This window comes from Odontesthes bonariensis, chromosome 24, assembly GCF_027942865.1.
Source record: "Odontesthes bonariensis isolate fOdoBon6 chromosome 24, fOdoBon6.hap1, whole genome shotgun sequence".
Classification (NCBI taxonomy): Eukaryota; Metazoa; Chordata; class Actinopteri; order Atheriniformes; family Atherinopsidae; genus Odontesthes; species Odontesthes bonariensis.
The window spans coordinates 8,637,169-8,648,458 of NC_134529.1; the positions used below are offsets into that span (position 1 = coordinate 8,637,169).

General features: G+C 38.4%; 1 protein-coding gene across 2 annotated transcripts in view; it reads left to right on the forward strand.

Annotated features, from left to right (window-relative positions):
• Positions 1–5,404, forward strand: part of rab15 (RAB15, member RAS oncogene family) — a 17,340-nt gene extending 11,936 nt beyond the window's left edge. For both annotated transcript variants that reach the window (XM_075459207.1, XM_075459206.1), the window contains exons 2-7: positions 671–731; positions 1,641–1,701; positions 2,171–2,248; positions 2,842–2,931; positions 3,503–3,568; positions 3,690–5,404. In XM_075459207.1, the coding sequence (XP_075315322.1) occupies positions 685–731; positions 1,641–1,701; positions 2,171–2,248; positions 2,842–2,931; positions 3,503–3,568; positions 3,690–3,851 (504 nt within the window). In that variant the 5' untranslated portion in view covers positions 671–684 and the 3' untranslated portion in view covers positions 3,852–5,404. The remainder of the gene's footprint in view (positions 1–670; positions 732–1,640; positions 1,702–2,170; positions 2,249–2,841; positions 2,932–3,502; positions 3,569–3,689) is intronic.
• The last annotated feature ends 5,886 nt before the right edge of the window (positions 5,405–11,290 follow it).

An 11,290-nucleotide genomic window follows, 5' to 3' on the forward strand; every position in this document is an offset into this window, starting at 1 on the left:
GAGAAGATAAATGGAGAGAAAGAGAGACAAAAAAAAAAGAAACAGTGATTAGCTATTTTGGTCGCATTCTATTGAGACTATATTCATATTGTACGTGCTGTTTCTTACACTTGTTAGTGGTATTAGAAGCTCATTATAACCCTTCTCCTACTTCACAGCAACATACATTGGAAGAGTTTAGTACAATAACTTCCTGTGTGATCAATATTTGGATTTAGTTTTTGTTATATAAATGCAAAAGAACCACGGTCAGTTATCTGAAATAGGTCCAGTCCCTGCACCATTTTCTGATTCTCTTCTGCTTTTTTCTCTCGTTTTGACCATTTTCCTCCTTTTTTTTTTTACCTCCTTTGCAATCAATACAAAGAATTGAACCAAACAGTTCACTGGATCATTGGGTCTTCTAACAGGCTCATTATAAAGAGATGGTGTGGCTCTCACCGGTCTGTGATGTTTAGAGAGTGGTCGCTGATAATGATAAGTCCACTGTCTGTTGGAGACATGCCCTGTTAATTGACTTTTGTCACCTATTGAGTGGAAAGAGCTCTAATCTCTGAAGTCTCAGAGGTTTAAGGCATCTTGCTGTTCTCTCTGGAACAATATCCTATAAATCCCGAACTCCTCTATGAATGTAATATTGTATCTTATCACCGTATCTCCTCTCTTACAGGAGTCGACTTCAAAATGAAGACACTAGTAATAGATGGTGTCAAAGTACGGATACAGATATGGTAAGAAACTGCAGTGAGACAATATGTTCTAAAGCTTTGTACTTCAAATCTTGTTATTCTGTTTTACAGACTGTTGTATTTTTCACCATTCATTACACATGCTTGTGTAACTGGTCATTTTCAGGGCGGTGGCTTTTATCCTGAATGCTAAGGCAATGCTGTCCAATTTATGTTTCCTGAAATGTAGGGGCACTTAAGTTCTACAAGAAGAAGAATGATAATAATAACTTAATGATATTCTGCTTTAGCGATTTTTATGATGGCTTATTTATAAACAGGAAGTGAATGAACATCTGTCCAAAATGAGGAAAAAATAGGGAACATTTTAAAACATGTTAAACATGTTTGAATTTCATATGACCAAAAAAAAAAAGCAAGAATTTATTTTGCCTCATGGATCTACTGTTAATGACATTTATGAACAAAAACAACATTTGTCATGAGCTGATACTGTGGAAAGAATCAAACTTGGGTGTGTACGTTTGTTGTAATAAAATTAGTCTCGACTAAGGATATAAAGATTTTCATTACAGAGCAGGATAATTATTAAGAATCTCTTCTGTTAACTGCTGTAACAATTCTCAAGATGAAGCATCTAGAGGCAGCAAATGCCCAAACAAGCCAAAGACAATAAATGAATACACAAATGAATGAATACATATGAAAATAAATCACTAAAAAACACCCGTAATAGCTTAAAACGAGGCTGTTTTAATTATTTCAGGAATATCACGTTTTACACACATTGATTCAATGTAATTTAGTTTTCTGGTAGAGTTTTGGAAGAGGTCATATTGGTGGGACTACATGACCTCAGCGTTTTGGCTACGGCGATGCATGTGTCACTGTACGCATGTTTGTAACAAAATATCTCAAAACACGGTGTGTGCACATTTGTTGTCTGTGCAGGGACACAGCTGGCCAGGAGAGGTACCAGACCATCACCAAGCAGTACTACAGACGAGCACAGGTGACTTTAGCAGCTGTATGATTCTATGTATGATTCAACACATGTTATTATATTATTACTGTGTAAATCTAATCAGATTATAGTCAGCTACAAGAATAGCTTATGCCTAATCGTAGCATTTAAGAAAAATATAGTAGAAAGATTTGATGTCACCTCTGACAGTGAAAATGAGCTGTTTCTCCTCACTTGCCTTCCACAGCTACAGCAGCACCTTGACATTTATTTCTATGGATTCTGTCTTTGCTTTGGGCTGCTAAAGAGATTAAAGTGGCTCAAAGTGAATTGTTCATTTACCAGAAACTGGTAATGGAATTGGAAGGAAAGTGTCTTGTTCCTGTTTTGAGCGATAAATGAATTCAGTGGATTTCTCATTCAGCCTGTGGCTTATAATGTAAAAAAGAGAAATGTTCCAAGAAGTGTGTTTGCTTACAGGAATCATATTGTTTTCCCTTTGACCATGTCATTTCAGGGAATCTTCCTGGTGTATGATATCACGAGTGAGCGATCTTTCCAGCACATCATGAAGTGGGCCAGCGATGTGGACGAGGTGAGTCACGCAGACGGGGGATTAAAGAGCTCGCGAAGTCAGACGTTTTGGAAAATCAGCAAGCGTTCTTTCCACATTGCAGAAAGACTCAAAATGAGAGAGCTGGGCGTGTGGACAGCTCAGGTTGAAAAACAACAGATGGTGTGATGTGAACCAAATGCAGACTTGACAGCTGTGCTGTGTCAGATTTCATCTTATTTTCCGATATCTGTCGCTCTAATAAAAGTGTAGTCGTAAATGATTGGAAAGAACATATTTTTTTCCACTCAGCTCAGTCTTTGTACGGTTCTCATCTGCCCTGCTTTCCCCCGTCATTTCCCAGATGATTTTGCTCTATTAATTTAGAGATTATGGACCTAATTTCCTCTATAGCTCTGCCTGAATACATTCTCTGTTGATCCTGGTATGCTTCCCACTTACTTTTAATCATGGTTTCATTTCCGGAACGCCGTCGCTCCTGCGTTTTCTCCTGTGTTTTTCTTCTGCCTTCTCTTGACATTTGAAATCGCTCCTCCTATCTTTTAAATTTTGTTTGCTCTCCTCCTGCCTTATCTGTAAATATTCTGTTATGTCCACATGGCTTCCGCCTGCAGTACGCTCCAGACAAGGTCCAGAAGATTCTTGTTGGCAACAAGTCAGATGAGGTGGACAAGAGGCAGGTGGCCACTGAGCAAGGTGTCAAGGTGGGTCAGTCACTGGCATTATTCTGTAACTTTACTATCAGACCAAAGTCCATGAACTATACATGTGAAATACAAGGACCGTGATGCTCAAATCCCTGGGGCTTTTTAAAAAATTGTAGTGGGGACTACATTTCTTTCAGGAGTCAAATATGCACATTTGAGTGCATTTAATGATGCACAGTCGTTGACAAAATGTCTTCGACAGCTATTTCGCTTGAATATTTCAGAGTGATATTAATCATGTATCCTAAGAGTGATTTAAAATGATTTTATTATCTAATTCTAAAACTATTTAAGAAGACGTGAAAAGTCTAAACCTTCACCTATGAAAGTGCTGACCCTTTTATGTGGATTCTAGACCTCTATTTTCAGCTAAAGCTCGTACTGATTATTAGTCATTTGACAAACTGTCAGGCTAGTTTCATTTACTCGAGTTTATCTTGAAATATTCTACAAGGACAGCTACATGGTTTTTTGTTAGTGTGCTCAAACTAATTAGGACCCTGCTGATGCTATATATCTCAAAAATAAAGATTATAATAAATGATAAATGATGCTTTTTGTCCACCAGCTGGCCAAGGCGTACGGAATGGACTTCTTTGAAACAAGTGCCTTCACCAACCATAATATAACAGAGGTGAGGTGATCGAGAAATGTCATGACCAAGTAACAAAATCAAGTAGTCGTTATGATATAATAGGAGGGAATGACGGAATCTCTCATCTTGTTCTTCTCCCGTGGCTCTGTTTCCCTGCAAGACTTTTACGCGACTCGCTGAACAGGTGCTGGCAGCCAATAAGAAGGATCTGGATCTACTCCGGATGTCCCTCAACGACGAGCTTAATCTCACTGCTCTGGAGGAAGAGGAGGGACTCTGTGACAGAGCAGCCAGCGACCAACACGAAGGCTGCTGGTGTTAAAGAAACAACATGAATTCTCACTGAGCATTTGTCATCTCCACACACTTTGCGCACTCTTGGAAAAATGTGTCCCATTTTGTTTTAGCTTGAAATAAAGAGGGCCACCTAGCTGCAGTTCTGAAACCAGCTGTGTCACTCAGTTTTTTTGAAGAACTGCCGGATGGTTTGAGTGCAGTTTTCAAGAATGAAAGTTGGAACATTTTGCCGCAAAGTGCCAAGTGTTTGGTAAAGATTTCCCTCAGCTGGACAGAATGTTTGGCACAAAGCCTTCAGGAGAGATGTAAATGAAGATTTGATAATCTTTTCTTTGCAGTTTTACAACAGAAGTCAATGAAGTGGAGGGAAGGGGATGCCTTGGAATTGTCCATCTCTGACTTGAAGCATTTAACAGCATTATTTTTGGCATTATTTTCCGAATCAGCAATCTGACTGATTACATCTGGTCTTCACCTTAGCCTTTATTGATTTTTTCTTCAATAAACCAGTGACATTTTGCTCTTCTTTTTGACCGCTTTAGATGTAGTGTAAGAGTTTACCACAAGAGGGTGCTACAGGCATTGGAAAAACAGGACACACGGGAGACGTGGCCTGTGTTAAGTTGACCTCGGTAGACTGTTTTGTTCTCTTCTTCTTCTGCCCATGTTTTTGGTCGTCATTGCACTTGCAGTGGATACCTTTACTGGAATGAAATCATCCTAAATATATGCAGCTATTTCTTTATTTTCTTGCTTTGTTTTCATATTAAAAAACATTGACTTCACAAGTCAAATACACTTACACTTAGTATCACATAAGTTTGGTATTGAGAGAAGAATTATTCAGTTTCCCTGTAGCAAAACAGAGGGTATTTTTTTATGTGTGGTTTAATTAGGACAAAATATCCTCCACTAACAGTGGTTTGATAACTGCTTGTTACATTGTACATACCAGATTTTCCAAAGCATAATAGATTGATAAAGTCATCAACACCCATACTCTATTGATTTTACTGTGTCACCATTAGAGGGCTGTATATTAAGTCCATGTGGAAACTCTAAATAGTCTGAAATACTTACTTTGTGAAGATAATGTTTTGATCATTCTGTCATTTTTTCACTGTTTTGTGCCGAGTCAAGTGAAGATGCCATTTCTTCTTTCCTCTCGCAGATTTGTTAAGGTACAAATGAGAGTTTTGCATGCAATTCAGCCTTTTTTGCATTGTTTGACTGCAACTTCAGTGAAGTTAATTATTGCCGTACAGTGACACAAGTACAGCATTTGACCAGAGTTGCCTCTTGGAAGGTTACACAGAATGACTATCAAGAATTTTGGCCACATTCTTTGCAACTTCATATTACTAAATGCTACTCAAAACAAGTGTTAATGTGTGCAGTGTGTGATATGGCGGTATGTTGTACTGAATGATGTACGCTCTAGATACGCAATGTATCTGTGTTGTTTTTCAGGAACTTTTTCTTTCCTCTTGTAGACTACTTTAACTGTATTTGTGGAAATATATTACATGCAACATGTTATTCTTGGAGAAAAGTGTCAGATGTTTATGAGTAAATACTTGCAGATATATGACCGTTCCAGGGTGTCTTTTTGGTGAATATGAGTTTCAGGTACTCCTTGATTTAAGACAATGAAAATGTGAATATTATTACATTGTGTTCAGGTAATAAGCATTGAATATCACTGAATAAGATTAAGATCAGATTTATTGTCATGCATATATGCATACACACGAAATTTGTCCTCCGCTTTTAACCCATCCAGATTGGCACCTGTTAGCAGGAGAAAAAAAATAGCAGGAAACAGGAATAGATCTCAACTACAAAGCAAACAGAAAGTTTGAGTATCTGTTTTAACATCATGGCTCTATCTGTTGAAGAAACTGCATTCCTGCAGTCACATATTCGTGTTCAGAAGTTCAGATGTGAACATGATGCGTTGCAGTGTTTTAGCCTCCTTGTTTTCTGTGATTATTTTGCATGATCATGCAGAACCTTCTTGAACTGTCTCCACTTACCTCCAACAGTCCTGACTAGGGCTGAGCAATTGGTTTGTTGCCAAGTTGTCTACATGTATGAATACGAGACAGGTTCATAACTTGAGTTAAGTACAGTTTTTTAAGGCCATGTTACTTAAATGATTCATAGGGTGGTGTATAGATAAATAAAAAGTACATTAATGAATAAATGAAAAAATAACACATTCTTATGAAAAAGGTCAGGTTCAAGGACTGAACTGAAAATGAGTAAAAAAATAAAAAAGCAGTCAATTTTCAAAGAAAAACTTTTGAAAAACCGTCAGAAAGCCTGAAAAACTATTGTTTAAGACCGCTTTAAAAGATTACAAGACAGTGTGGGTCTTAAGAGCAAAATAGAAAGAACTTTTGCACAGTACTGTAAAAAAATAAATAATAATTATCTACAGAAGCTTGGTCAACAAAGCTCTGATCCTAAGACAGAACAAGTTTATGTGTCATCTCTTAATTTAACCACTAGGTGACAGATTCCCCACATCGAGCTTATTCCGCTCCTCAGTTTGTCAATGCCTGCTTTCATTTCAGGCACTAAAAATGATAAATCATGGGGATTTCATTAGTCATTTATAAATGTACACAACAAGATACCACATAGAAATGTAGTTGCCCTTTGGTGGTCATCTTCCCACATTATGCAAGGACTCAAAACTTGACAGATTCAGTTCACTGTGATGAACAGTGCATACAATGTATGAACTAAATAAATGCAATCATAATTACTAGTCATTGGAGGGGTTTTCTCAGCAAGAATTGCAGAAAAAAAGCTACAAAGCTTTTGTTCATGACTTCATCTGAGCTGTTAAAGTTGTGAACTCATGAAAGCATTTTAGCTGAATTTACCATGATGAAGAATGTGCATGAGGAACGGTTGTCTGGTTGATAGATGTGACAGCTCAGTATCTATCACAAGACACGTACAGAATAACAAGTCGCCTTGCATACTGACACTTAGCACCCACGCACACACATACAGTACACACACACACACACGTATACATGTACATGGGGAGGGAGCTCTTTGTTGCTGTTTTGAGCGATCATCATCATTATCATCATCATCCTCATTTTCTCTACTCCATCGCATTCCTTCACGTTTTGCAGCTGTCTGACATTCAGCCATATGGTGCGTGCATGTGTGTGTGTCAAAGTATGTAAGAGGAAATGAGAGAAGTTTTGGGGGTAGTGATTATATAAATGAATCTGTGGGAAATTGATAAGGAAGGAGACAAACAGACAAGATCCCTGATGTGAATCCAGAGAGCAGAGTTCAATCGCACAAGAAATTGAGCTTAATACCTTTGATGCTACAGTGCAAAGTCTTTGCCTGGCAGTCTGAAAACTGAAAAAAACCTTTGTAAGTTTTTTTTTTTAATCTTTCCATCCCTCCATTTACTCATTTTCTACTGATTTTCCGGGTCTGGATCACAGAGCCTGTATAGTCTCAGTAGAGCTGTCCAGCATCTCCATCATACATGCTCATCACACGTCACCTTGGAGGAATTCTTAACTAGATCTGAACCATGTCTACTTTCAGGTCCTTTTAATGCAGAGTGGCAGCATCTCTGCCGGACTGTTTCTTCTTCCTCAACGTTTTATGCCTTCTACTTATTTTATTACAGTCAAGTCACATTGATTTATTGATAAGCATGTTAGAAAATAAGCATCGACTACATTGCTGAATATCTAAATGGGCAAAACAATAAAACAAAACAGCAAAAACCACAGTCCTGTGCAGCCAAAGACTAAATATAATAGATGGATTACTCAAGAAAAAAAAAGTAAAAATGTCTCAAAAGTTAAGCCAATGCGTAACCTTTAGGTGCTGTGCCCCTGATGGCCACCAGGGACTGCCTTTCGAAGCATCGCTGAAAATGCTCATTGAATCTTTAAGGTCACACTATGCAGAATTTAAAAAAAAGACGTATACATACGAAGGTTGCACTCTCAACTCTATTCAATAAAGGTGGTGAAACTAAAGTAAGAAAATCTTTGGAGCCACATCACAAATCCATACTGACAGAGGCTATAAGTGTGTCAGCAGGCCCAGGCTCCAGACAAACCGTCATGTGAACGTTGAGCACAGTGTTCAGTTTCTCAGAAATGACAATAAAAACTAGACAAACGAAAAGTTTTGGCATTGTCACTCCACCCATCACTACTGGACTACAGGCTAGGCTTCAATTAAGAATCACTACTGCATTTAGGTTCATTTGTTGGACCACAAGACTGTTATTTATGTGTCTTGATTATGAAATGATTCTGTTGTAATGAGCAACTGATGGGCTGCACAGGGGTGTGGTGGTTAGCACCGTCGCCTCAGAGCAAAAGGGTTCCTGGAGTCTTTCTGTGTGGAGTTTGCATGTTCTCTCCGGGTACTCCAGCTTCCTTCCACCGTCCAAAAACATGCATGTCAGGTTAGTGACTCTAAAATTTTGTCTCTGTGTGGCCCTGTGATGGACTGGCGACCTGTCCAGGCTGTACCCTGCCTCTTGCCCAATGACGGCTAGGATAGGCTCCAGCCCCCCTTGCGACCCTGAGTTGGATTAAGTGGACATAGAAAATGGATGGATGGATAGATGTGTAACTGATGTATTCCCTGGGACATAATTTGTGATCACTACAAAACAAAATATATAAAAGAACCCCACACTTGTCCATTATTTCAAGCTGAATAAGCGTCTGATTCATTGTCCACCAAATGACATCTTAACACAATGTTAATGAGATGTCTCACTGGTAAAGATGATCAGCGCCATAAAGTGCCAGTCATAACAAAGAAATGAAGCACATCAAGCAAATACCACAGAGGCGACCACATTTAGCGACACACTCAACACAATCAAGTGTTCACAGCCAGCCTTACTCATGAGATGACGACTTCATGCTAAGGCCACCAGAGGCCCTTTCAACACACCCACTCCTAATCCTGAAATACCTGCCCAGAAGCTTTAATTAACTACTGTAGCATCCTGCCAGGCCAGACCCAGACCCCCCCCCCCCCCCCCCCCCACACACACACACAGCTTTGCGTGTCCCAGCATCCTTGCCAATCCCTCCATTCCAAATAGAGCCGTAGCTTCATGTGAGCCAGAAAATCTGAGGCGAAAATAGACTCTAAATCACACATTCAGATGTAGCAGTGTAGGTGGAAGGTTTCTTGTACGGCCTGATCCTACACTGAATCCTTTTGTCCTCCATTTTATTGCACCAGCTGGGGCTGCGTACTGCCATTTAAAGCTACCTGTTTTTCCTCAGAACCTCCTTCATTTACCCTCTTTCACAATGTATCCATATCACAGAAAACCTCTCTGACTTTCTTGATTACAAGCATGTTTAAGTTTATTGGATTATCAAGTAAACTGTATCATGATTGGATTTAATAAGATTTAATTAGACGATATCTAATTGGACTTGGAGTTGAACTTGTTTACTTTCTCTGTGTATTGCTTTGACAAGTTTTTTGTTGTGAATTGGGGTAGGGTTGGGTAGTGATACATCAAAATTGTATAACATTTAATCTCTGAAAAAAAAAAACAAGCTTTCCTGCCTCCAGGTTTGCTTTATTTCTTTTCTAAAAAAAAACTACTTTTGTGTTCACTCAACTGAAGAAACAGACAGACTAACGGCTCAGATCCTATGCTGACTCGTGTTTTATTAGAACAAGAATAAGTTAAGGACGATATTGCATTTTATTGACAGCTGGTGTTTTGAGAAATGCTCATATGTTTCTCAGGAGTTACTTTTAAGTCAAAATTTGAATATATATTGGATTTATCGACTTATTGCAGAAAATTCCTACTTGGGAGACAGGGCACACAAAGTATCTGTAATTATGAATGTGACGGAACCACCATGACACACGAGGTGCTGTGAGAAACAGCTCTTAAATTGAATTGAGTTTTTATCATTGCAATGTAGATGATATCCAAAAAGAATGCTGTCAGTGCTTTGAGATGGTAAACAACTGGAAACGATAAAACCACCTTCAACTAATTAGAGATGAGTGAAAATAATTCTCACCACACATGTTCATTCTAGGTTTTCTTCCACTTTTTAACCTATTTTCTTTAGTTTAAAGAACTCTCCAAAGGAAAGAGATATAATCTGAGTCCTTAAAGGCTGGGTTTTACCAAGTGATAGAGCTATATGAACTATTTTATGGGCACCAAATAATGTTTCTTTTGGTTTTGGCTCAGTTTGTCTTGATATTAAATTCAGCTGCTCCATTGGGACATCAAATCACTTTCTCAGTTCAAGCTTTATACCTTTTATTTCTTGAATTTGTTGCTCGATTTCTGATAATAATTAAAAAAAAACATCAGGAATTGGACTCTTCAGTAATTTCCCTTATTTTAGTATATGTATTCTACACTTGATGTGAAGCAATTTCAATTTCCTTTGTGTAATGCTCCGTGTTTTTATGTTTTGGTTTATTAGTTTCTTTGTTATGTTTTGTATTCTAGTTATTTTCTGTCAGTTATTTATCTTCATCTTGTATATCAGTTTCCTTATTTTCTGTTTTATTTTTGTTGAGTTATCCCCTTGTGCATTGTGACGCATTCATTTCCACTTTTGTTTCAGTTTCTGATTGCCACCCCTGATTTTTGTTTGTTATCACCTCTCTCAGTATATATCCTCCAGGTTTTCTTTGTTCTGTGCCGGGTAATTGTTTTCGTCTTGTTGCTCTGTCTGGGTTTTCATTTGGGTCCTAACCTGAGTTCAGCTCAAATTGTGACACATTGTGGATGAACTGTGCTCTATTAACACATTAGCCTTACCTTTTAGAAGCTATTGATGCAGCAAAGAGAAATTAGCAGAATCTAGACGCCTTGAATTAGCCTCCTTGTTCAAATTGGTGTGTTGAAGTGAGTGGAGCAATGACCGTTTCAGGCTTCAATTTTTCAAGTTCAGATTTACGGTTCTCATGACAATTAAAATTTTGTTGAAACACAACAATCAATTAAAAGCTGAGTAATATCTGTGTGGTCACAAAGACCACGTCAGTCAACTTAAAGCTCTATAAGAACTATCAAACTGAGTTGAACAACGAGCAGCCATATTTGCCTTATTCAAGTGGGAATTCATCAGCCTGGAAAACTATTCTTAATCACTGCCAAGGAAGACGCAGCGCTTGTGTGAAGTGTGGAGAAATGTGTGCTGTTTGGTGAATCACTGCATCAGCAACTTGTCAGAGATCAAGCTTCAATCCTGATTTCTTCCTTTTGATCATGTTGGATGTACTAAGAATAGGAGCGTTCTTGCATTTTAATGAACTTACATGAATGATAATTAATAGCAGCTGCTCTCTGCACGTCCTAGCATCATAAAAGCAGGAGGTAGCCCATGCAGGGCAACGGGACCATACTGAATGCAGGTGCAAGAGATTGGGGGAACCTCAGAGCATCTAAGA